This window comes from Onychostoma macrolepis, chromosome 25, assembly GCF_012432095.1.
Source record: "Onychostoma macrolepis isolate SWU-2019 chromosome 25, ASM1243209v1, whole genome shotgun sequence".
NCBI lineage: Eukaryota > Metazoa > Chordata > Actinopteri > Cypriniformes > Cyprinidae > Onychostoma > Onychostoma macrolepis.
The window spans coordinates 18,834,637-18,861,954 of record NC_081179.1 but is presented as its reverse complement, the minus strand read 5'-3'; the positions used below and the strand labels follow the sequence as shown (position 1 = coordinate 18,861,954).

At 36.6% G+C, this 27,318-nt stretch overlaps 3 protein-coding genes across 5 annotated transcripts; 1 reads left to right on the top strand and 2 right to left on the bottom strand.

Moving 5' to 3' along the window:
- Window positions 1-902: 902 nt before the first annotated feature.
- On the bottom strand, window positions 903-7,086 carry LOC131534233 (uncharacterized). The gene is made up of 5 exons (XM_058766983.1): window positions 6,977-7,086; window positions 6,454-6,542; window positions 5,211-5,297; window positions 3,896-4,077; window positions 903-3,805 (listed from the first exon to the last, which is right to left on the bottom strand). The coding sequence occupies exons 2-5, from the start codon at window positions 6,530-6,532 to the stop codon at window positions 2,933-2,935; spliced, it is 1,221 nt and encodes a 406-aa protein (XP_058622966.1). The 5' UTR covers window positions 6,533-6,542; window positions 6,977-7,086; the 3' UTR covers window positions 903-2,932.
- On the top strand, window positions 7,086-27,298 carry LOC131534235 (cytosolic 5'-nucleotidase 1B). Of its 2 annotated transcripts, XM_058766987.1 has the most exons (8): window positions 7,086-7,224; window positions 8,292-8,440; window positions 25,082-25,121; window positions 25,236-25,355; window positions 25,449-25,581; window positions 26,002-26,124; window positions 26,224-26,387; window positions 26,492-27,298. In XM_058766987.1, exons 3-8 carry the CDS (start codon window positions 25,107-25,109, stop codon window positions 26,765-26,767), a joined length of 831 nt encoding a protein of 276 aa, XP_058622970.1. In that variant the 5' UTR covers window positions 7,086-7,224; window positions 8,292-8,440; window positions 25,082-25,106; the 3' UTR covers window positions 26,768-27,298. The 2 variants fall into 2 exon arrangements, with proteins under 2 accessions (XP_058622970.1, XP_058622969.1); XM_058766986.1 differs by lacking the exons at window positions 7,086-7,224; window positions 8,292-8,440 and adding an exon at window positions 24,832-24,942.
- syt8 (synaptotagmin VIII) lies at window positions 9,649-20,382 on the bottom strand. Of its 2 annotated transcripts, XM_058766984.1 has the most exons (9): window positions 20,228-20,382; window positions 18,286-18,412; window positions 17,894-18,063; window positions 16,816-16,911; window positions 16,040-16,207; window positions 15,690-15,857; window positions 15,098-15,215; window positions 11,392-11,525; window positions 9,649-11,183 (listed from the first exon to the last, which is right to left on the bottom strand). In XM_058766984.1, exons 2-9 carry the CDS (start codon window positions 18,383-18,385, stop codon window positions 10,944-10,946), a joined length of 1,194 nt encoding a protein of 397 aa, XP_058622967.1. In that variant the 5' UTR covers window positions 18,386-18,412; window positions 20,228-20,382; the 3' UTR covers window positions 9,649-10,943. The 2 variants fall into 2 exon arrangements, with proteins under 2 accessions (XP_058622967.1, XP_058622968.1); XM_058766985.1 differs by lacking the exons at window positions 18,286-18,412; window positions 20,228-20,382 and adding an exon at window positions 19,503-19,779.
- Window positions 27,299-27,318: the final 20 nt, after the last annotated feature.

The following is a 27,318-nucleotide window of genomic DNA, read 5'->3' as shown; positions in this document are numbered from 1 at the left end:
TGCTCATCTTGCACTAGCTCAATTTCATGCATTACGCAGTCACGCTGGAAAGGTCACACGTGACGTAGGTGGAAGTACCAACCCAGTATTTAAAAAGCAGATGTGCAAAGAAAGTTGAATGCCTTTTCAGAAAAATGGTGAAACAATGATGTCGGACAATTTTGAAGTTGGAGGAGAAAATTAGTATTTTGACCTACCCTACCTTTTTGAACCATAGTACACAGACGAAGAAATGACTACACTCTAAAAAATGCTGGGTAAAATATGGACGAACTCACTGATTGGGTTGTTTAGACCCAACTGTGGTTTTGAAAACAACCCAGCATGTGTTCTGTCCAATATTTGCCCAGCACCGGGTTGTATTTAACCTAGCATTTTTTAGAGTGGACACATGACCTTTCCAACATGATTATGTGATGCGTGAAGTCGAGCATTTGTGGTTAAAAAGTATATAATTTTTCCCTTATTCCTTGGCTGGGATCGTGTAGAGCCCTTTGAATCGGCATTGAAACTGCCATTTGGACCTTCAATTCGTTGTATTGAACACCTTGGATGCCATGGCAGGGACAAAGGTAGATCATTCAAGACATTTGCAAAGTATCAAAAATAAATTTTAAAGGTATGTTTCCAAGACAGTTTTAACGTCATTATTATATAACAAACAGACAAACACTGAATACGTTGCATATTTTGATAATCTTTGGTAGAGTTAAAAAAAAAAAAGTCTACTAACCAACAGCAGTGCTCCCAACCACTAGGGGCAGATATTTGTGAAATTGGGCACTAGTATCCACATTATCAGCCAACAAAAGCATAGTGTTTAAGAGCAAAACTGTAGCCTCTTGCAAAAATTGCTAAAATATCTTTACCGAGATTCACATGGCACATTTCGTACTGGAACAAATCATACATGACAAGAAAGTCAGTGCATCAGATTCTCTTTAATATCAACATGTACAAATGCATTTTCTTCAAAAACGTGATACAGAAAATACATTGCCTCACATTATTCTGGTTTCTAACGCATTGAGAATGTTTTCTAGGCCAATAAAGTTAACCTGAGAGTTCATTTTGTTAGACCTATACAGGGCGAGATCAACCATCCAAAAATATAGATTTAAATAGGCTAATGAATAAGAATAAAGCAACAGTAAATGTTCCATTTGAATCTAAATACAGCTTTGCTAATGTCAGAAGCTAATTGCAGGCCCGTAGAAGAAGGTAATGATCACACTGATTGACGTCACCACCACACTGATTGAAGTACAGGCACTGTTCACTGTGAGCACTGCTATGAAACCTTTACAACAGCGTATTCAGATGAAACTGATCTCTGCCATACATCACAAAATTACACCAACATGGAGCATTTCCTGAACATGTCAAAGCATAAGGACGACATTTTGTCTATACCTGATGAGTGCATACAGTGTGCACGTGTGAATGTCACAATAATCACACTGGACAAGTTCAAACAAAAGGCACCAAAACTCAGGAGGGTCTTTCTTCACCAAACTGCGCACTAAATATCAAAATAGAAGAATCACTGCTGACGAGCATAAGCCATGTCAAATATATTTCCCCTTAAACACATGTACGTCACCAAGACACATTATTTTATATTTGTGTGCAGACATCAGAAAAACAGCAGATCACTATAAACTTGAAAACATTCCAATCTACACTAGAAGCAAGCAACGTGTTGCAAAGTGACAAAACTAGATTGATCACATTATAATCAACAACATATTCATTGATTATAATGACAGCTCTCTATCTTTGTTGCATTGGTTGCTTTCATTACAAGCTAGGAGCGTATTTGAAAGGGAATATGTTAAAAACATACTGCAAACTAGCTAATGCTCTTAAATGAAAATGCACGCATTCAACATGTCTCAGTGACGTACATTTGCTGTCAGGGTTGTTACATTTTTCTAAATGGCTAAATCAAAATACAATAGAAACCATGGAACAACAATCATTATAGATAAGCAGACACATTATTGTAATAAAAATATTTTAATCTATATTCACTGCGCAACATTAAATCAAACTAAGCCACGTTTCAGCAAAACTTGTGCATTTCCTTGTGGTTAGTGCAATATCAAGCCTTTGCAATTGAGCATTGCTCCACAACTTTAATTCATTTTCCAAATACCAACAATCCATAAAAGGTATAAAGTGGGCCAGTTTCAATGCTTTACACGATCACAAAATTCACATTGTTTCCAAGTACTGAATTATTTCATCAAACATGTTGAATATTACACATTTAATAAAAGACACTTAGCCTAGTAAATGAAATGTCTCCTCATAGAGGACTACTCTTACTGTGTATCTTTCGACCCTGGTTAAACACAGAGAAATATCAACCAACTGTCAAATGAATAAGGAGGCTAACAAAGGTTGTGCCATGTACTGCCAGATTCAATGATTAATCGTGTTTAATCTTCAATTTGTCCTCAGAGTGTTTGAGATGTTTAGTTGATATAGTACTCCAGTTTGACGTTTCAGCCTCAGTAGTGGTGTTTGCAGCCATATATGACATCGTTTTGTCTATTGAAAGCTCCCACTAACTTCTTCCTTAGCATAAACCTGCACAGCATGGCTATGTACCCATGTGAAGAAGAATAAACAGGAGATATATTCCCAGACAAATCTCATTATTTAGCAGCTGCACAAAGCGTGTTTGTTCTTGTTTCATTTAGCCAGAAGCAAAACGAATGACTCGAATTCTCAGTCTTTGTTTTGCTAAAATGGCCACTGAACAACTTAAAGTAAATTTTCACAGTTAGTACTCACACCATGACATCCAGCTCAGTTAAAACACAAAAAAAGCTGCCTTTCACTGTTAACAGAGGAAATAATGTTCAAAATAAATGCACAAACTACAAAAGGCTCCAAAAAAAGTGAGGTTCCCCAAGGTTCGCTATCAGGTCCAAGCCACTTTTCGGGAGATGGCCTGTTTAAAGCACTCTGGGTCCGTGTTGCCACCCGGTCTCAGAGCTCTTTCGAGACTTACCAGAACGTTCTGATGGGACTCGCGAATGTTGACCGGGTGTTTGGCTCTGAGCAGCTCATAGGCGGCAATAAGCCTCATATTTTGTTTGACCATGAGGTACTGAATAATGCAAGTGGGTGCGAGGGAAAAACCATCACGACAATGCACCAGCACTCGCTTCCTCTTCTCCGTGGAGGCGTCGATACACTCATTGATGTCCTCAAAGCAGCGATGCTTGAGTGCCAGCCCTTCTTGGACTGTGTCCGGAAGGTCGCTTATGTCCACTTTGAGCCGAGACCAACTATGCTTGACACCCCTTGAACAAGTGCAAGGAATGACTCTCAAACAAGTCTCCCCGGGCAGGCTGCTCATGTCGATGATACTGTCGATATTATTGCGGCACAACGTACGTCCGCTATAAGCCGCGTTCAGGTTTCCCACATAAATGTAGTCTGTAACCTTCGATATGACCGGTTCTGAGTACTGGAAGTGCTCAGGGACACTCTGCTTGGGTTCTGGAGTCTCTGGGCCCGTTTTGGCACCGCCGGGACCAGCTCTGCGACTGTAGTTGCGCATTTTCTTAGACCCGGAGCGGGAAGGTGGATTGGAGTCAGACTCAGAGCTGCTGTTCCAAGGTGGCGAGAAGAGTGAAAAGCGACTAGAGGACTTGCTCTTGGTGAGGTGCTCCACCGGACTGGAGAGGCCAGAGCTGGAGGTGGTGGTAGAGCCAGAAGCACAAAAGAGAGACGCTCTTTCCAGGGAACCCGTGCTGCTGGCTGCTCCAGCACTGTGGGCCTGCTCCATCTGACAGATAAATTCACACATTAAGACGGGTAACTCAAACTGAACCTCCAACAAGTTACGAGCAGCTGACTTGAAAGAACTTCCACTTACCTGAGCTTTGAGGTTGTTCTTCCATTCCTTGGTCTCCAGAGCTTTGAAGCGTCCATTGCTGTCAGAGGACACTGAGAGACAAAGGGGCCGATGGGTCCTGGGCGGTAGCTGGGGCGTCAGGGCCATGGCAAGAGGCCGGGAGTCAGGCTGCTCGTTCCTACTCATCAGATCTGGACAAGAGCCTTAGATACAAATCAGAGGGTTTGAGGTCAACGAACAGATCTTTTACCTCAAATTTTGTCAAACACACAGAAAAGTTCAAATACCAGAACAAAAGCAAGAGGATGTGCTTTCATACAAAGTTTACTTAGTTTAATAACCTTCATGTTTGATGTAAAGGGGTCCATATGGATGCATTAAAATATGCATCTAAAACTTGGTTCTGAGTGAACAAGATGATTGGATAGATGCAAAACCAATAAAAGTTCAGTACGCAAAAAAGGAGGATCTTCTAAAACCTCTCCTGCAATGCAATAGTCACTAATATAGACACTTCTCAAATCCCAGTAATGGGTAATTATTTTGAAATCAAATAATTTCAATCAGTGTTTATCAGTGCCCAATCATTTAAATTATTTGTTTCCTTTTACTTCTGCTCACTGAAAATTTACAAAGGCCACAAGGTTTAAGATGTTCTATTGACATGTTGATGATTGTGGGCATCACAATGATTGATGAAATCTCCCAATGCAAACCAAGAGTTCCACTTCAGCCGTGTTCTTAAGTGCTCAACAGGCAGATAAGAAACTGCCCTTAAGTTACTCCCTATAAGACACCTGTCTGTCAGCGAGTGTGTGTGTGATTCAAAGAGGATTCTCATTAATGGAGCTGAGAGTTTGTTTGATCCAGGAAAACACGACTCAGGCATTAATACACCCACATATCTCACTTCAGACAGCCATTCCATCGTTTTATTGTTCCGCCGATTGACTATGTGCATGTTTGTTAACACGACACAGCGCTAAACAGCAAATCTGACAAAATCTGCCTGAGGATTCATTCAGCTGCGACCAAATTTGAAGTATCTGCACATTAGTGAAAATAAACAACCATTGTCAACAATGCTAAACGACATTCAGACATTATTGTCAATTACATTAATTACAGTTCCATACACCGAGTTATTTTACAGAAACTTGCATTTACAAGCACGTACAAATTGTGCCACAGATTCTCATGAATATGATTTTTTATTTCATGTTTTTGTTATTTTTTAAACATTTAATAATTTGTACAGTATATGAATGTCATAACAAAAAATATATGATGATGTCCTGAATAATCCAAAAAATATATATAAACACATACTGCTTACCAGTGGCACATGCTGAACGAGAAATTGGCTGGAGCTGCAAACGATTGCGAATCTTGAGAGAGTTGAGCAGATTTTTTGCAATCATGCCTAAATAAAATAGACCAAAAGAAAAAAAGGTTGCCTGAAACAGAACCAAAACACCAGCAAAAAAAACAAAACAAAGATCTCGTGAAATCAAAATTGGAGTTTTGTGGTTTATATTCCATGTCTGCACTATAAACATTCAAATCAAGTATTCTAGAAAATACTAGGAAAAAAAAGAAAAGCTAATCACAAACAAAAAAAAGTTACTTCAAGAGGTGTAAAGTTTGATTTTTAGGAACATAATTCAGAAGCTTAAAATGTAAACAAAAAATGAAAATATGCTGGGTTTCCACACCTTCTGACCATTAATTTCATCCTAGTCATCACTTAATTCACAAAATCTAATAAACGGTAATCAATGATTACTACAAATGATAAAAAATTCAGTTTTGAGTATATTACAAAGTTAGCAATTATATATTATACAATAAAAAATAAAGATTTCATTTATTTCCATGATTTTCCAGGCTTCTTCCATTACCTGTTTTTCCAGGTTTTTTTATGGCCATGGAAATCCTTATCATAACATCGCAGATTTACAAAAGATGACGATGCAAAGTTAAAAAAAAAAAAATACCAAAACATGTTATTACTATAAAATGTAGCCTAGGGTTTTGGAAGTAGAAAAAATAATGAACAAGACAACATATGTAGCTGACATATACAGTAAAATATTAAAACATTTGAGTCACTCATAAAACTTCCCATAAGTCCCCACTTAATTATTTCATTTAAATACTTAAATTTGTTCTTATTTTGTAAACCGTTACCTACGTTATGGTGTTTTGCGTGACATTTTATGTAGTTAATGTTTGGCATTATTTTAGCATTATGCATGTTACTCTGATGGTGTTGTGTGCTCGTGGAAAGGTTTATGGTTAAAAATGGCACTTCTGATGAACTGTAATTCATCATCCGGCCTTCTATTTAACTTTCTGTTAATAATTATGGTGATTATCATATATTTTAAGATGAGCTGTCCGAGAATGTTGGTATTTTAATAAACCTTATTGCCAAAAACTGTCAATATTTAGATTTTTACAATGCCTTTGCTATTATACAGTTGCTTTTGTGCATTTTAACCAGATTTATTAACATTAAAGACATTTCAAAGACACAACCCTTATTTTCAAAAAGGCAGGTTTGAAGCAAATCTCACCATTTTGTTTGGACTGCTCTTTCGTATCCAGCTGATGAGGTGCCATGATGTCTCTGCTCCATTTTTCCAACGTTTCCATCTTCCACCCCCTGCAAACAAGTCAAATAACATTTCCAAAGCCATTTATTTCTCATCCTGAGTGTTGTTTGCAGTGTGAGGCATGCATATGCTGGTCAGATGTGTGACTGCAGTGAAGGGACAGACAGACACCCCCGCACTCAAACATTCCAGGACTTCAGTCTGCTACACAAATATATGGCGTGATTTCACGATCAAATGCTGGTTTTATGCCGCCGAGCGCAGGCACGGTTATATAAACGCTCGGGAAAAATCATCACTGCGTTAAATGAGCGTTTATGTCTCATCAGATGTGTTTGTGCAGCTTCATCCGGATGGACGTGCGGTATCACTGCATGCACGCGACTCAAAACACCAGAGAGCAACGAACAGAAGATACACATACAAGACACTTATAACATCTGTGAGCGGAAAACATATTAAACATAAGATTGTTTAAACAAACCCCAGCCATTCATCTTTGCAGCGCTCAGCTGAATGAAGCTCACGTGGGCGAATGACGTCACTGAAGCGACGCGCTGAGCTTCATGGGAAATGTAGTTCATCTGTTTTGACTGAAGTGGGTAGTTGACGAATAACATGATCTTGAAGAGAATTTAACTTAACAATATATTCATGTATAAAGGTTAGTGTATATTTAGTTGCTGATAATGCCCCACTATTAGTGAACGATGACCGAAAAACTCATCTGAGGTAAATTAACTTTCTGGACACAGTAACACAACGAATAAACACGTTTTCGCAGCCTTTAAATTAACAAATATAAACCTGCAAAAGAAACTGTGACTGTAATTTACTGTGACATGTGAATTATAAATAGTAAATATTAGCTCCTCAATTAATATGAGCTCACAAAAACTGCAAAAAATGTAATAATAGCCTATAATAAACGATATAAGACAGTATATTTATCTCTTTTAGCCTACCTTTGACTGTTTAAAACGTAAAGTGTGATAAGTGTAAATTCGTACAAGGACAAATAGTCAATTTTAGCCTCTCAATTAATGAGTTAAAAAAATGCAAAAAAAAAGTTTTTTTTTTTTTATTATTAAAATTTAAGCATATAATGAGATTTATTATGTATGTTCTGTTATTAATTATTATTATTTGTGTTTCTTAAATATTGATTTTTTTCACCCTTGATTGATTAAATAGTAATGCAGTATCACAGTGTAAATTCTGTACAAATATAAAGTACAAATATTCATTTTTAGCTAATATGTTAGCAGTTAACATGAGCTCATAAAATACCTGCAAAATATGAAAACATGCTAGATGAGCTTAAAAAAGTAAATAAAAAAAATAAATAAATATTGACAGTAGTTTGCTCTTCTATGATTTGGGTGTGTGTTTCTTAATTTTCTTACTGTTTAAACGTGGCCTATAGGAATAGACTGTTTAATAGCAGGCTTCACTGTGACAACATGCCCCACTATTAGGGAATTATGTCAGAAAAAACTCACCTTGAGTTAACTGTCTGTGCAGTAACAATGAACATTTTGAAAAGTTTTGGCAGCCTTGAAATGAACAAACTTAGAAATCTAAAGAAATATTTACTGTAGTAAAATGCATCTTTCCTTATAACACAGAACTGAATGATTACCATATTAACACACTATAATTTACAGTTTACTCCAGCATACTTCATAGTATAACCACAGTACCATGTAGCAACAAGATACTTTTTTTGTAACAATTCCATTTGCAAAGCACTGTATAAAAGAAAGAAAACCTCTTACCTTGTTTTGCTGCTGTTGCAGATGCTGGAGTCAGAAGGCTGAAACGGCTTGTGACGGCTTGTTATCTGTGCTCAGGATAATCACAGACAGCTTCAGGGTGCTGCAAGTCTCCAGGAAACCCCTCCGGATCCTGACATCACACGCTGCTCTCTAGTAACAAAACTACGCCGGTAACTCCATTCACTATTTCACAGCAAGGCTCCTCATTCAGAATTGGAAAGGCTCCTTTCCAGCTATATGAACTAGCAGCCTTATTGTAATTTGAGAGTTAAATGTCAACAAAGCCAATCAAAAAAGTGCACTGACTACGGACATGTCGCCTAAATGGATTTTCAATGGCTGTCGATGGTAACAGACCTTCATAAACGCTGGATAAAATTTGGCCCAACACCAGTGGGTGGTATAAGGCTTTATTTACATAACAAAGGGTTGGTCTGTGCTCCTCCGTCATTCAATTGCATACAAGATCTGAATTACTTATGACCTGGTTCTCTCATCTGCTCAAACACACACTCTATTATTCCCACCTGCTTCAGAGGTGTGGTCTCCTGACCACAAAGAACAAGATTTCAATTAGAGACGTGAGACATGCAAATGAGAAGATGTGTTTTATAAAGGTACTTAAGACTAAATCATTCATAACTGGATTACCTTGTATGGCTGTATGCAGCTGAAGTGTACTGTACATGCGATGTCCGTTGTTGCAGAATCCAATTCAAAACACACACATGAACAATTCTGGGCGATTAATTAATTGAATTTCAAGATATATTAGACTACACTGACACTGAAGACTGGTTTTTAACATATATTCAAATATAAAGCAGCTGTTTTAAATTGTGATAATATTTCACAATATTACTGTATTTTTGATCCAATAAACGCAGCATGGATGTATCCTGCACAGGAATATTCCTTTGATCGGAGATGAAAGCTGCACTCTGATCTCTAGTAGTAAAGGAGACTCTAAAGGTCATGTCAACAGTGTTTACTGTCTCCGCTGATCATAAACCTGCTGTGTGCTTGCTTTTGTGATGGATGATGGAAATTGCTTCCAAATCAGCTGTAAGTGCTCTATATTGTTCTTTTCTATCGAGCCATTTTTGTTTGGAGTGGCGCAGGCTGTGCGAGAAAATACATGCATAAAAGAATCTTTCATAAGCGATGGTAAGTCTCATCGAGTATGCATTTATTTGATTAAGAATGCAATACAAACAGTAATACTGTGAAATAATATTACAATTTAAAACAGCTGTTTTCTATTCGAATGTACTTTAAAATGTAATTTATTCCTGTGATGCAAAGCTGAATTTTCAGCATCCGTACTCCAGTCTTCAGCTTCACACACTGTCACTTAATGCATCCGTGCTGAAAAAAAGCGACGTAACTTCAGATATATAAAACATTTAAAAAGTCAAATTTAAATAAATAGATATTTAAGCTAAATAGCTATGTATGTATATATTTATAATAATACCCAGGGACTGTAACATTATAAAGACATTTTTTTGAACTGGGCCAACAATTCAGCAACCACACAACAACTCAGAACACCTTAGTTAACACATACCAATTCAACCATTCTTATATCATGGTAGCAAGTTTTAAATGAGCTCGCATTTACTTCAGAAAGTGCAAAAAAAACTTTTTTTATTTGTGTAATGGCAATTTTAAATGCTTTGGTTTCATTGATTTTATACAAACAGGACATATATCAATCAAAGTACATCTTAAAGAAGGTACAAGAAGTGCCTGACTATTTTCCCGTGTGCTTGTTGATTACAGAAAATAATGAATTCTGAATTATACATTTTAAAATGTACCTGAGTGTTTAAAACATGACTGTGCAAAAGCAACTAATGAGTTCTCCAGCCTTTAGCATTCTGTAAACCTGCTCAATGGAAGAAACCTCATTAAAATGCTGTAATTGGCCCACATGTGTGCTGACAGCCTGATATTCACACCCTTATCTAGTGCTTACTGTAGTCACAAGAGAAATCAACACGCGCCTGTGTGTGTGTGAACTCGCCAAACCTGATACAACTGTCTCGCGTCTGCATTTTTAAAAACCCAGCACTGAACGTATCATCTTTTTATCCCAAGCTTCAAAACATAAGAAGGTTTTTAAAAACATGTTCAGAAATTATATCGAAGGCGTAAGTGACATTTTTGGTGAAATGGAGATATATACGTCAAATGAAAGCTCTTAATGAGCTCTTTCTACTGGCAAAAGTACTGTCATCCACGAGTGTACAAATTTGTATTATAAACAGTTGAAATCAGCACACAAAATCAGATCAAACTATGGTAGAATTTTTATTTTCGCTCTCCTGTAAAGTTGGTGAAATGCCACTTACGCCCTTCTGGTTCTCACCCCTCGATATGAACAATAAAACTGTAAAATTAAGTAAAAAAGCTATTCTAAAGAAGATCATTCTTATAAACAGATTTACTTTCATATGAACGATTCACTAAAATGTATTGGACTTACTAACAGCTGCAAATGATGGAGAAGAAAACATAGGAGAGAGTATTGAAATGTTTCACTAAAACAATATGGATCGTTATAAAAAAAATGAAAAAGAATGGTCATGGTCCACTCTGTCTATTGCACTGTATAACTTATTGAAATTCTTGTGAATATTGTTACAAAGGAATGGGAATGCAGGTTTTTCAGAAGGCTTTGTTTGTGAATGGGATCTTTAGCGTGTGTTTCAAGGCCAGCGTTGTGTCCACCTGTTCAGAAGAGAGTAACGTGTGCCATTGAGCCACAGGCTTGCGTGGGTTGGACAGCATATCCGCCCAATGACGCAGCTGGTTTCCTGTAGCATCACAGCCAAGATAGATCTTGCCGATCGCATCATTTCTGCTCATTTTGTCATGATCCCACACAGAGATGACCAGCTGGACTTTCTGTATGAGGGGTAATAAGTGAAACAGTTATACACAAGTTACTTGATGTGGTTGAAATCACAATGTAAGAATGATATTATGATATTACAATGCAATTTTTTTTTCTCACAGACACAAATCAAACAATCTAACAGAGAAAAGCTCAGATACTTTTTAGGACAATCATCACAATGGTTCAAGAAGGGCCCAGTTTCTAGGCTTCACTCACTTGAATCTGTTCAAATGACACTTCAAAAGTGAAAGATTCATTGAAGTATGGATTCAGTGTCCGCTTCTTCACTGATGTTTTCTTCTTCTTCCACTTTTTCTTATCCAGAATCAATTGAACTTTCACGTAAGGGTCTACAGAACAAAAACACAACGATTAACCCATTTCTAAGCGAAACATACTCTCTGTAGATTTGTAATAACAATCTGTAGCAATTGGAATAACAGAAGTACATGGCCACTTTTCAACACAAGCTCACTGCCTGCAGCAACATTTCTGCAAAATGATATAACATTGCTTCTTTCAGGCTTTGTGACACTTCCAAAGTAAAATGTCCAGTAAGTGGCGCTAAAAGCACATTCAGTTTTATCTAAAACAGATGAACTTGAAATTGGCATGTTTTTCTGCTTTAGCTTGCTTTTACAAGTCTGTGAACTCTTTTATCGTGACTGATGTTTCACAGGACTCGTGCCTGAGCTTTTCATCGCAAGTGCGGTGCTGTACCAGATGAGCTACTGAGCAAGTTTACTATGTCAGAAAAACGATTCAAGGGGCCCTATTTTAACGATCTAAGCACATGATGGTCTGTTTTGGGCATAACCTGCAATAAACCAATCAGAGTCTCATCTCCTATTCCCTTTAAGAGCCATTTGCGACACGGTGGAATTTGCAAGCGCAAAGACTGATCGCGGCTCAGAGAGGATACTGAGCTGCTCTTGAACGAGCAAATAGGTAGCCTAATTCTGATACATGCATTGACTGTCCATTATGACATGTAGGCATTTTTATATTTATGTAGCCTACACAATAATAATCTTTTACATTGTAATCATTTAATTTTTAATATTTGGCATGTTTGTTTGTGACTGCGTGTCCCTGTGTATATTAAAAGCAGAGCTTACGTGCGTTGTGGACCCGCCTATAGGCTCTTTAAATAACAAAAAAGAAATAAAAAATTTTTAAAATACTGCGCCATTGAATTTAGATCAGGTTTTAGTTGGCCAATCAATGGTGCAGTCTATGAGCCCTATCATACACCCGGCGCAATGCGGCACAAGTATTTTTGCTAGTTTCAGCCCGACACAGTTCTCATTTGCCCATCCTGCGCCGCATTGTTTAAATAGCAAATGCATTTGCGCCCATTTGTGTGCCCATGGGCGTGCTGGTCTGAAAACGAGGTGTGTTGCTATTTTGAGGAACTGAAAATAGGGTCTGGCTGCAGACATGCACTTGCATTTTCAGACTTGCACTCTCACACCTGCACTTCTGCAAGTGACGTAACTTGCAGTCTTTTTTATTTTTTAATTTAATTTAATTTATAAATTTTTTTTTTTTTTTTTTACTGAATAACTCAACATTTTACACAAGTAGCTAGGTGGTGAAGATGAAAAAAAACCTAACTAAATTACAGTGTCACTTGCAATCGCCGCTTGCACTGACGTCACTTGCAATCCACACAAACAGTGCGTGTTGCCAATGGAGACAAGACGCTGTGGTGGTTAAACGATTAAATCTAATTTAATATCATAACATACAGGGTCCTGCAAGTCATCTGTAGGAGAAAAAGACAAGACCCGCAAATCCGCGGTCACAGAACAGCAGAATATGAACGCAGTGCTCTCATAAACCTCCCGTAGAAAATCATAACTACTTAACATGGCTTAGTGCTATTAAAAGATCAAATTCAATATACAGTTTATTAATAAAATGTATATGTATATAGTGTTTCCTCCCATACCGCAAAACGTGGCATAATGTGGCGTAACGGACTGAGATTATAAAGACCAAACTCAATATGCTCCTCTTCATTATTAAAACATAATTAATATGTACAGATAAGCAGGTGAGCCCAGAATAAATGCAACGCGCAAAGTTTTGCGTTTTCCCATTTAGAATAAAATGTCTACAGCCCTTTTGTACCATTGTCTTTGTCCATTAAGCTACATTACTGTTTTCTATGGGAGGATTTAACGCATTGCGTTCTGGGCTCATCTGCTTGCTTGTACAGGGTTGGTCCTTTAATATCACTTAATGCATTTCTTAATGCGTGTTCATAAGGTCTGTATAGTTTGCATTAACAATAAGAAATACTGAATTTGGTCTTTATCATCTTAGTCCTTTGTTATGCCACATTAAGCGTTTGCTGTATGGGAGGAAAAGTGAAAGTTTACTTGTTGTGTTCATGGACATATGCTTGCCTTGTAGTACATTAAATTAATAAACTATATATCGAATATGATCTTTTAATAGCACTATCAGCCATATTAAGTGTTTATGGTTTTCTTCTGGAGGTTTAAAAGTACTTAAGAGAGACTTTGCGCATTGCGTTCATATTCTGCTGTTCTGTGACCGCGGATTTGCGGGTCTTGTCTTTTTCTGCTACAGATGACTTGCAGGACCCTGTATGTTATGATATTAAATTAGATTTAATCGTTTAACCACCACAGCGTCTTGTCTCCACTGGCAACACGTACGGTTTGTGTGGATTGCAAGTGACATCGCAGGTAGCGAAAAGATTGCAAGTGACATTGTAATTTAGTTTATTTTTTCTTGTTTTCACCACCTGGCTACTTGTGTAAAATGTGGAGAGATTCAATTGAAAAATTATTAATAAATACAATAAAATAATAAATAAAAAAAGACTACAAGTGACGTCACTTGTGGAATGTCTGAGAGTGCAAATCTGAGAGTGCAAGTGCATTTCTGCAGCCAGACCCTATTGGCGCCATAGACCAACTCAAACCTGGTCTAAAGTCAATGGCGCAATATTTTTTTGTTATTTAAAGAGCGCGTTAGTAGAAAATGCGCCTCTGGGCGGGTCCACAACACGCGCAGCAGCACACAAGCATGCCAAACATTAAAAATTAAAGGATTACAGTGTAAAAGAATATTATTGTGTGATGTGTAGGCTACATAAATATAAAAATGTCATACATGTCATTGCATATATCAGAATTAGCCTACCTATTTGCTCGCGCATGAGCAGATCCGTTTGCTCTCTGGAGACGCGTGAAGTCTGTGCGCCTTAAAATTCCGCCGTTTAAATAGCGAATCTGCCATGGCGCGAGCGCAACTCGCTCTTAAAGGGAATGGGAGATGAGACTCTGATTGGTTTATTGCACATTATGCCTAAAAAACACCCATTACTCATTAAGATAATTGGGACAACCCGTTTAGACCATGCGCCCAGGCGCGCCGACCGTTTTCCCGTCTTTAAACTAGAAAAAGTGGATTCGGACACGCCCTGAGTGCATTTGCGCTGTGCTCTTTAGACCATGCACTTAGATTATTAAAATAGGGCCCTATTTCAGTTGCCTCAAAATAACAATGCGCCTGAACACACCTCGTTTTCAGACCAGCATGCCCATGAGCACACAAATGGGCACAAATTAATTTGCTATTTAAACAACGAGGCGCAGGACGTGAAAATGATAACTGCGTCGGGCTGAAACTAGCAAAAAACACTTGCATCGCACCTGGCGCCGTATTGCACCAGGTGTATAATAGGACCCAAGGAGTTTTACCGCCAGTTATGTTCATTTCAGCTGGAAATGGCAGTGAATTGTATGTATTGGTACATTGTGCAAAACTGTAGATAGAGGGACGTTTTTTCAAGAGTCCATTTTTAGTGTTTGAGAAGTTTTGTTTCTGTCAGTAGTGATTGCAAACTAGACTTTTGAGGATGTAGGATATTTTAGTATGTCACCTGAAGAGCCGCCCTGGTCCATCCTCTTCAGGTTCTTGGCTTCCAGTATGATCACAGTGAGTTTACTACTAGCTGGGACATAACGAAGAGAAAAGCAGATCTCTCCCAGATGTTCTTGCTGCAATATAGGCACAAGATGTAAGATACGATTACACTAGCATTTACATTATGCATAGGGAACGCTCTTATGCCTGTTGTGTCTTGTTGAGGCAATCTTGATTTTCAGTCGTGACTTGCAGGGGGTCATAATGTAAATTACGTCAAGAACTGAGTGCTTATGAGCAAAGATGGCAGATTTCAATTCGTAACCATTGTGCCATTGAGTATAGAGCACATAAGGTTACTCCAGAGGGACTCACTGTAATTTTACATGATGCTCTCTATGGTGAAGTGATGGAAACAAAATAATTTTGTTGGAGCATCATCCATACTGCAGCAACAGAAAGAGTAAGGGCAAAACTACTATTTGGAACCTTCAATTTCTGGTTTGTAGAGAATGACACTTTGCACTGCATATACATATAATTTATGTGAGTTAACCACATGAAAAAAAAATACATTGAACTTGAGAACGTATTTGACTGAACTGAACCTCATGTTTGGAAGCTTCGCTCAGATCTCTCCACTCCTCAATCACATGATTCCAGTCCACAGTGGACAGATTGAGTCTGATCTCACCAATGATGTCGTGTTTGGAGAATCTGTTGAAGTCATAGACTTGCATCACCAGTGTCGACTCAGTCAGCTCCTTCTGAGGGATCTACAAGCGATCAAAACAACACATCAGTGTTTAGTTACTGTAAATAGGCTGGAAATTTAACAACTCCACTTTAATCAGCTTGATCTTGAACTCATCAGGTCATTGTTTGAGCTGACGACAGACTATTTTCCCTAATCTATGCCCATATGTTAATGAATGATTTTATATGCTGCATGGTTTACCTGATATTTGAAATGTTCATTGAACACCGGGTTAAGGGTTTTCCTGAAGACTTTCGTCTCAAATGTTTTGGACTTGTTGGGAAGAATGTAGACTTTCACATAAGGGTCAGATGTTCCTCCTGAGTCCATCGCTTTCAAAGCGGCAGCTTCTTTTATCCCTACAGTCAGCTGATGATAAATATGGTAGAGTACATATAAGATTAAGATTATACAAACTGTTCCATGACAGTTTTAATCTAAAAGCTCATTCCACATGAATTTATATTTGACCCTATACTTTATTAGTTTAGTACACATTACTAGACCTGTGCTGAAAAATTCATCCATGCAAGTTAAACCACAAACAAAAAAGTGTTTTAGTCATTTTTTGTAAAAGTCTGTATGCTTCTCCCGCCTGAAATGGTGTTCCTGTAGCCCTGCTATTTATTTTTTCTTTATTCAATATTTCATGTGGACTTTAATTAAAAAGATGCACCTCATGAAGTTAATTGATAGAATGCCTTGAGCGAGCAGAACAACTGAATCTAGAAAAATAATCAATTGATGAAGATGAAATATAAGGGAATTCTGACTTTTTTATAATTCCATTTCATAGCTTCAGTGACTATGCCATTATTCTAAAAGTACAAACTTGCTTTGTAATATAATACTAAGGATATTTGCATTTTGGAATGAACAGATGTATGAAGCAGATGAATGAAAGTTAGAAATAAGTCATTTATACTTCCTGCCAGTAGGGGGCACTGCTTTAAAATCAGTAAAAATGATATAATTACCTCTGATGTGGATGAGCTGAACTCCAATGAGTACTGCAGTTTTCCTCTCTGCTGGTCAGCTGAGCCATACTCCAAATCCTCTGTCTCAGGCTGAACCTGTCAGTACATCCAGTGTCCTGTTAGTGAACGCCACCCAGAGCAAGATTTTATTGCTCATGAGTTTGCGTTCTTAAGAAACTTAAAGGAATAGTTCACCCAAAAATGAAAATTTGAAAAAGAAAATGTACTCACCCTCAAGTCATTCAAGATGTAGATGAGTTTGTTTCTTAATCAGAACAGATTTGGAGAAATGTATCATTGCATCACTTGCTCACCAATGGACGCTCTGCAGTGAATGGGTGCCGTCAGAATAAGAGTCCAAACAACTGACAAAAACATCACAATAATCCACAAGTAATCGACACTAGTTAATCAATTAACTTCTTGTTTCTTATAAACAACCAGGTTTTCACTTCACAAGATGTTAACTGATGGACTGGAGTGGTGTGGATTACTTGCAGATTATTGTGATGTTTTTATCAGCTGTTTAGACTCTAATTCTGACGGCACCCATTCACTGCAGAGGATCCATTGGTGAGCAAGTGAAGTAATGCTACGTTTCTCCAAATCTGTTGTAAAGAGACAAACTCATCACATCTTGGGTGAGTATATGTTCAGCAACTTTTCATTTTTGGGTGAACTATTCCTTTAAAGGACCGTGTCAACAATGGCAGCCAATGGGGTGAGTTTCGGGGACGGGACTTGGATGTTTTTTCAACCAATAGCATATGATGGAAGTGTATGAGGAAACAATTGCACTTTTTTTTTTTATCTTGCCACACTAGTGCAGACATTACACACCTTGCCTTTAAAATCTCTCAGAGGAAATAAACACAGGCACAAATGAGTTTATTATTGATATATTGCACGATTATAGAGCAATAAAAGTAATGTTAAAAGCATGGAAGTATTTGATGAGAAATGTTTAAGTTACTCTCTTGGACTTTCAAAGACTTTGGTTTCTTGGAAAACTAATCTTATTGCCAACTAGAAGAACAATTTAACCAGTATTTATAAGCATGGGCGACCCATCTCTCACCAGTGCTGCGGTTGTAGTTCCTGAGATCCCTTTCATACTGATCTTCTGGTCCAGCTTCTTCTTTCTGTTCTTTTTCCCTTTGCAGCAGCATTTTACACAGCAGCATATGACACAGATAAGAATAACCAGGATGATGGCGGCAAATATGGCATAGATGGCCCATCTTGGCACTGTTGTGGCAAAAACAACAATATTCCATCAGCAAAGCAGCGGTCCAGTATGGCACCATGACACATATCTGAAGGATGAGGCGAGACCATGGCCAGGAGACTTATGGCAAGTTAAACTTGTAACAAGTGAAAATTGAGTAGCAAGAAATGTGCGCAAGTGGCAGAATTAGATCAGGGCCCATGGAGCATGTGCTGAAACGAGGATTCATATGATATACTCACAAGGAATCCTGTCCAGTAAAGAGGGCAGGAAGCCTGGAGCAGCTGTTGTGGTGTTGGTGTGAAGTGTTTTAGTTGGTTTTAATGTCGGTCTTGGTGTCATGGTGAAATGGATGGGACAAGTGGGTCACTGGAAATATACATATGAAAGATAGTTAGTGGCTGGCAAGTTATGGTTGAGTTAGTAACCTTGTTTTGTGACGCCCCCTACTGGTTAGAATGAATGAAGAGTACAGTTTACTCAAAATTAAAGGAACAGTTCACCCAAAAAATAGAAATTCTGTCAGAATGTTATTTCAAACCCTTAGTAAATATAAAATTGCGCCTAATGTTTACAGTGTAGTCATATGTTCTGTAAACATTCTGCTAAACATCTATTATATTCCACTGGAAAACTGAGGATGAACAATTTTTGATTTTTTGAGTGAACTATTCCTATTGAAGGCCAATTCTGAATAAATAAAAAAAAAGTTAATTGCAATGTTTTATCTCAATCCAGTCAGTATTGTGAGATAAAAAAGTTGCGATTACCTTTTTTTTTAATTCTGTGGTGAAAACAAACAAACAAAAAAATTAAAATTAAACAAAATGTAATAATTATGAGCTATAAACTCACAATTGCGAGAAGAAAAGTCAGAATTCTGATTTTATATAAAAAGTCTGTGGTTCCATAATTTATCCCTATAATAAAGTAAAGTAAAATTTAGAGACAATTGCAACTAAAACAAGAAAATTATTAGAAGTTACAAGTCATCTGTAAGGTTTTAACTGTATAGTAACGCATTAAACTTTCGGTTGCATGACAGAAGGAGCATGTCGTCACCACCGAAGTTAAACATGCTAGTGTTGACAGCCACCTGCAGTCCATTAAACTGGGTGTGCTTAAAGTGTACAGATAACATTCTTTTTCAGTGAAACATTGTAATAAAAATGGAACAGTACTGCCTTGAGAATACAATCAAAACGTGCTGTCATATTTCAACATTTTCACAAACAAGACTATTGCAATTCAACAGTAAAGTACTAAAATAGTCCAAAAAGTTCTGAGAGAAAAAAAAAACTGTGTAAATGGTGCAGAACAATAACAAAATATACTATCATGTCTGAAAATTATATAAACAAAAGTAACGGAATGGAACTATTATTAAAAGCACAAAATAGCTACAAACGGGACATAAAAACACATTTACGACATGAAGTGAACTTATAGTGACACTTACTGTTGTAGAATTAGTTCAGTTTGGATATTGGCTTCTCGGTTGTAGTTTAAAACATAAAGAATAATATTCTGAATAGTTATAAACACATTCCTAAACCGTTCACTGTTTGCAGGGCTACAGAGAGGGGAAGGAAGTCACTGCCCACTGCAGAAACTGCATCAGCTCAGGAAAGAGCCATTAGAATGTGCCATTTACTGATCAAACGTAACAACTACTGAGGCTTTAATTATTCCGTCAAACAAGAGTTTGTTGTTTGCTGTATCTCAGTTCAGTCTTCATACAATTCAGTATTTTCAACATTCAGCTTGAATTGGGTTTTTTGTTTACTCTTTTATGACATTTGAAACGTTTTGTGACAGTGATGAAAATATGAACAAGAGAGAGAGACACTTTAGAAAAGAAAGAGAGGGAGTGGAGAAAGACGAAGAGAGAAAAATAGAGGTAGAGATAATAGAGAAATAAATAAAAAAGACAACGGGAATGAAGTGCATATTGTGTTATATTGTATCATATCATCCATACATCCATTTCTCAAACCGCTTATCCTATGTAGGTTGTAGGGATAAATATTGCAGAGCAAAAACAAAATTCACCATTATGTCTAAAAATTATATAAACAAATCATTTTCAGGTACAATGGAACTATAATTGAAAGTGACACAGAAACTGAACATAAAGACAAAGTGAAATTTAATATAAAAAGAGAGCATTATAGTGATACTCACTTATGTAGAATTAGTTGACTTTTGATATTGACTTCTCAGTTGTGGTTTAAGACAAGATTACATTTCCAAAAAGGGTTACGGGATGCTGGAGCCTATCCCTGCATTACAGGCCATAGACAGGGAAACACACTTGACGGATGGCCAGCATATCACAGAACTCTCTCTCTCTCTTTCTCACACACACACACAACTAAATAATGTCCCTACAAGGTCAAAATGTACTTAACATTTGGTCCCCATAATGTAGGGAATACCAGGACCCAAACACACACACACACATCATTCATTGTCTCTAATTCACCGCATTACTCAGAGGAAATACACAGCAAGACAGGGAGAACATGCAAACTCCATGCAGAAAGGACTTCTGACTTTGTTAGAAAGTTTCTCACACAGCCGTCAAACCCACAATATTATTTCCCCTTTTCTGGCAGCCTATTATCATGTTCCCATTAAAATTATATTTTTTGCTAAATGTCATCCAGTATAACATACCAATAAAAAAAAAAAAAAAAGAATGTATAGCCTGAATGCACTATAAGTCACTTTGGATAAAAGTGTCTGCTAAATGCATAAATGTAAATGTAAATAACAAATACTCCCAACTTGTATTTTTTGTTTACAGTTAGGCCTGAACACAGCCCTATACTCACCACTTAACTAGAACTTGTTGGATCCAGCTGAATCCTGTCTAGAAAAGGCATTGAAATACACAATAACTGAACTTGCCTTTTTCACCCTCCACTCCCTGTTCCAGTTGTTGTCCAGTCCAGTTCAGCGGTGTTAAACAGTTAAGTCATTGTTTTGTGCTGGAATCCAAAAATAGTTGGAAACAAAGACCAGTCCACTTAGAAAGCTCTCCTCGTAGTGTTCCTTCAGTATAGAAAGAAATGTTGGGCACCTGCCACACCTCAATAATACACAAAACTGCCTGTGCATATGCTCTTACAGGACTAGGTTAACACCTCATGTGAAGTTCAACTGGTGTGGAGGAAGAAACACAATCAGTCAGATATAAGAGATTCAAATGTGTTCTTAAGGAAGAGCTAAAGATCATAAGTGATTAAGTGTTGATAGAACTCAATGCATGAACAGCTTCCTTCTTGCTCCTGAAATATGTTCTGCTGCGATGAGCAGCGAAAACATACAAACATGACTGGAAATTACAACAGAAACCAGTCTTGCCACACTACTGTTTAAATATTAACGGTAACCAGATACTGTGGAAAGTCATCTTGAAGAAAATGTATTTGTTTATCGTTCTAACGTCATTTATTTGTTTAAATCCATGTTCAGTAATGTAAAACATTTTATATATTCCAACTATATCTACAGGTTGTGAATAATTAAATAAAGTTTGTTAATTCACTGTTTATCTTCATATTAAATAAATAGTTCACCCAAAAGTGATAATAGGTTGCCTTCATTTATGCTGGGGGCATAAATCATTTGCTGTATTCCAAACAGGATAAATCTGCCTCCAAAGGGCACTTTGGAGTGAGAACAATATGGCCATCTTTAAAGCATGAAATAAACATGAATGAACATCAGAACATATTTCATTTCTAGCGTGGAAAGATATCATGTCAATACACACACATTTTCAAGTCAAGTCCACTGAAGTTAATCTACTCTCCTGTCTGATTTGTTTGTTGAACAAAATGCTAGATTCGGTGTTATGATTGGTCAGATCGCCTGTCAATCAAGCTCTTTGCAAAGGGTCAATTGTGCAATGAAGTTTCCTCGTTAATTGGCTCAGCAAGATGACACAAAAGTGCATTCCAGGGAACAAATTCATCCCTTCGAAGCCTTCACTCTGGAGGGTTAAACCATTCAAAGAATTTAGGGCATAGTGAGGAACACAACAGTTTACTCATAAGAGAAATTCCCATATCTGGTTTGTGAATGAGTTTACAAAGTCAGTTCAGTTTACAAACGCTTGAATGATTTGTTCACGAATCTGAATGATCCAGTTCTTGAGGTTAAACTCTGACCAGTTCAACGATCCTCCTCTTTTACAAGCCTGGAATGGAAAAATAAATTATCTGTGAAAAACTACTTTTAAAAATACATGTACCACCACTGGAAGTGCGTGATGGTGAGTAAATGATGAGAGAATTTTTGGGTAGGTATGTAGAAAACTCTTTTATGAAGTGAACTCACTTAAAGAGTTATTTAGTGTAATTTTGCCAGAAATTATTATGTGGTTTTTATTGTATTTGTTATACTTGTATTTTTATTAAAATTGATTTTGCCATGAAAACAGCCTAAAATGCTGACATGGCATTAAATAAAAATATACTAGCCTACTACTAGGCTACTCATTTTTGGGTGGAGTATCCCTTTAATGTCGGTCTGTTCCTCACACTATGACCAGAAGACTCTATAGTTGAATATCCTGACTTCTTAATGTACAAAATAAATATTAATCTACAAATTAAACAATATTTTACCAGAGAAGCAAGAAACCTTTATACTGATAAATAATACACGAGTAGTCTGATATAAATGACTCTCACGAGCCGGTTCGTTTTAGTGACTCAAAACCATGCACAATAATAAAGAAACGTTACCGAACTGAAACGGTTTTTGATGAACTGTTCAAAGGGCTTACGAAATCACGACAGTTTTATTTTTCAGTGAATAATAATTCATCAGAGTGATTACTGAATCAACTTGCTGAACTGCAGTACATTTTAGTGACGTCGAAATGAGTTACGAATCATAAACCTGAAATCATTTACATTTAGTCATTTAGCAGACGCTTTTATCCAAATGAGGACAACAGAAGCAATCAAAACCAACAAAAGAGCAACAACATGCAAGTGTTATGACAAGTCTTGGTTAGCCTAACGCAGTACACGTAGCAAGGTTTTTTTGCAATCAGCATAATTACTTACTGGGTGTTTAAATGACAGAGTGTAGTTAGTTTGTTTAAAGTAATGATTATTTTAATAAAAACTAGTGCTGTCAAACAATTAAACGTGATTAATCGCATCCAAAATAAAAGGTTTTGTTTACATAATATATGTGTGTGTACTGTGTATATTTATTATGTATATATAAATACACACACATGCATGTATGTATATATTTAAGAAAAATGTTACGTTTATATATTAAATTTATGATATAATTTATATGAATATAAATATAGACGTAAATATTTTCAAAATATATGCTGTATGTGTTTGTCTTTATATATACATAATAAATATACACAGTACACACCCATATATTATGTAAACGCGAACTTTTATTTTGAATGTGATTAATCGCGATTAATCATTTGACACAGCACTAATAAAAACACAAACTACTCCAGCAATAGTTGGGCATTTCTTCAACTAGGGGCACTTTTAGCCTTGTGAAGTTTTATAAAAAAAACTTGTTCAAAAGTCACGCAACACAGTCTCATAAATTTAAATAATTTGTCTAGTTTTAAGGTCTGTAAGAGGACAAACTTAGATTACAAGAGAAATTGTTAACATTTTATATTTTTCCGACCTGCAGGGAACAAATGTCATTTCCACCACATCCAAATATACAGCTGTTATTTAAAAATAGAATAACTTATGCCACTCAAGAATTGTCTAAGATCATTTTTGTAACTAGTTTTTCCACAATGTAAAATAATTATACATTTGTCAATGAGATAAATTAACTGCCCTAAGGACCAAATGCTGAACTGTACACCTGTCACACCTGGTTTGGGTAAGAGCTTATTAGAAAATAAATAACTTGAATATTTATATTAAGTAGAGCATGATCTCATAAATTGTGGATACATTTTTAATGTGTGATGATAACTTTTTAAATATTTTTTTTTAAATGTGTGGTGGTGGAAATGACAGGGTGTTGTGGAAATGACAATGAATTAACGTGAATGCAGAGATATATATTAGAAAAAGTCTTAAACTCAATTCACAAAGTCATTAAACATATCAATTGTACTTTGTAACCATAAATGTCATTTCCACCACAGAGGGCAGTGTGGTGGCAATGACTGGGTGGAAATGACATTTCTGTAGTTTTTTTCTGAAAAAAATGGAAGATAGCTCCACTGATTAGCTTTGAATTAATACTTAGCATTTCACGTATGCAAAATACTCTTATTTAACTTAATTTTTTTAGCTTTTTAAAAACACCCTTGAAGGTACAGCATGTTTGGAAATGACGTAGAATAAATATATTAACTGATCAAGCAATATTTACCTTGATTTTTCTTAATTTGTTGTTGATGAAAATTTTAATTCCTTCCATGTCCAACATGTGCTCTGATGTCACTGAACATTTCCATAGAAACCACCTAAACAATCTTTCACACAAACTTTTTAAGCGACATTACAGTGTTGTGGTGGAAATGACACCGATACTGTGCGACAGCTATATTTTGTATAAAAAGTAATATTGATAGTGGTCTCACATTAAATAGCTACTATAATGTATTTTAATTATTTTACTAGTGCTTAATTCAGGTACATTAATAGTTACCAGATAAGTCATGTTTTTTAAACTGTATTTTCATTGTTGAAGTTTAAAGGTCTGGGTGTGGGACAAGGAGAAAACAGTGATTTTGACTGATTTTGCCCACAATCCGACTCGTATGTTGTTGTGCCGCTCCAGAGCGCAGGGTGGCGGCGGATTACAGTGAAAGTGAATGTTGACAGCAGCACTGTTTTGCACTGTGTACAATGCAGGCGGGAAGTATATAGGTTCTCACATTTCAGTTTTTATTACATCATATGTCTTTTAGGAGTGTCCATATCATGCAAAAATCCGCGCAGGTTTGCTGTGTGTTCGTTGAAGTAACCGCTCGCCACTTTTTCATAACTTCCGCGTCTTTTTATGCAGGTAAAAGAGGGCTATTTTGAAGAGAATGGAAGATAAAAAGGTAAAGTCAAAAGTTACTACACTGTCTTCTAGTGAACAACTCCAGTAACTAACGAAACTTAATAAAGTGCTCGATTTACGGCCATTCATGAATGTGTCTCATCCGTCTATGCAGAATTACTCCGGTCCTCTTATGATTGCGCTGCAATATAATGACCTGTTTGACTTGGACTCGACCTCAACGTCCACAAACACAGATGTACTACCCAAAGGCCGAGCATTCACTTTTATTAAGGTAGGACAGGTCAAGTTATTAGGATGCATGGCCAGTTTCAAAGGACGTTTATGGTGGATTATTATGATCTTGAAATGCTTGCTGTGAATGTAGGCTGTGCAAGCAGTGAATGAGAGACTTGTGGAACAGAACAAGACCGAAAGTTTGCTTTTTGAAGTGATCCTGATTGCAAAGGAGTGTTCGGAAGAAATCAAAATGAAGATAGTTGAGAGTGTAAAGCATTATGGTAAGTTCACTTTGGTAAGGCCATTTTAATACAGCACTTGCATAGATATAGAATAGGAACTAAAATGCTCCTAATTTTACTTTTAAATGTTTAGTATTATTATTATTAAATGTTATGTGAAATTAGACATTAGCTATAATATAATACGAAAGGTTTTTAGACTTGAATCACCATTTTATGGCAGGTGATACATTTAATGTGCTTAAAAATCATATGTTGTTACTTTTTTTGACAATAATTTATAAAAAAATAATAAGTTATCTCAATATTAAACAAACATGGGATATATTTTCTTAAATGCTTAAAAATGTTATTATTATTATTTTTGTATACTCTATTTTTATGCAATTCTTAAGCATGATGATTTTTTTTTTTTACTACATCATTTGCTTATTTTGCATTATTTTATTCCATCACCAGGTCTAGAAATTGGTAAATTTTTCTTTTACAAAAAGGAAGAACTCATAAATACTCTTCAGTCGAACAAAGTTAAGCTGTTCCTCTCTACTGAAAGGGATGATGTCTATGAAGCTCTGCATACAGGTAGATCACTTCATGAACATTTAATGAGTCATTTTAAAATATTTATTTTTAATGCATTAATACACATTATTTAATGTTTGCACATTTTGTTGAGTTTAGGAATTCCAGCTGCTTTGCTGTATGATCAGGCTGATGATCACGTCCTCAATCGGCTGAAGGTCATTTTCTCAGGCGATGTTATCGGTTTCTCTGAGGATTCACTTGATAGTCTTTCAGATTTTGGATTCAGTGAAACCCAAATACAGACCTTCAAAGCAGCAAAGGTAAATTATGAAATATTTATGCAACAATCTTTTTTTTTTGCTCTAGTACTGTTTTTTTTTTTTTAAGCTTCATTAGTCATATTAATCTAGTCTTATGTTGCCAGATCTGCATGAAGGAGTTTGCCGTTCTGATCGGTCAGATGAGAGGGAGGTTTGGGAAAGAGAACAGCCCTCTCTGTACCTGTGTCTTAACCTCGTGGGGCTCTAGAAATGTCTGTGCATCTGCCCTGAAAACTCTTCGGGAATGGGGTGTGGATGTGGACGAGGCGTTTTGTCTGGCTGGAGCTCCTTGCAGCCCCATACTGGCTGTAGTTAAACCCCACATACTGTGGGACGGCGGCCTTCACAACATGAGGGACTTGTCCACCCAGTGTCAGTAGCACTAAGCTGGACGTACAAGTGTGGCTTACCTTTATTTTAATCCAGTGCCAATTCTGTTCTCTTGCTGTTACACTTGACTTTGCATATTTTATTCAAAAGGGTTATGTTGTAAAATAAGAAGCATCCATATGGGGTGATTAGGGTTTAATAGTAATTCACAGTACTATATATATATATATATATATATATATATATCTTTTAGGGGTCTGTATGAAGTTTTTCTATGTTTACAAAAATTATAGTACATGCTTGACTGTAGGAAAAAATTAAAAACAAGATTAAATACCCCCAATGTACTGAAATTAAATGCAGCCATATTTAGAAGACACCATATGAGCAAAATCTGAGCATTAAATGTCATAATATATTTTATATAATCTAATTCACAGAGTCGGCATGCTTGCACCATCGTTAAAGTTGATCCTAACATGGCTTGGGTTGAATTTCAGAAAGGCACTACTTTCAGCTAAACAGCTGCGATATCATATATTGAAACAAGTTATATATAACAAATATATAATATTAAACACATAGTTCACCCAAAATGAAA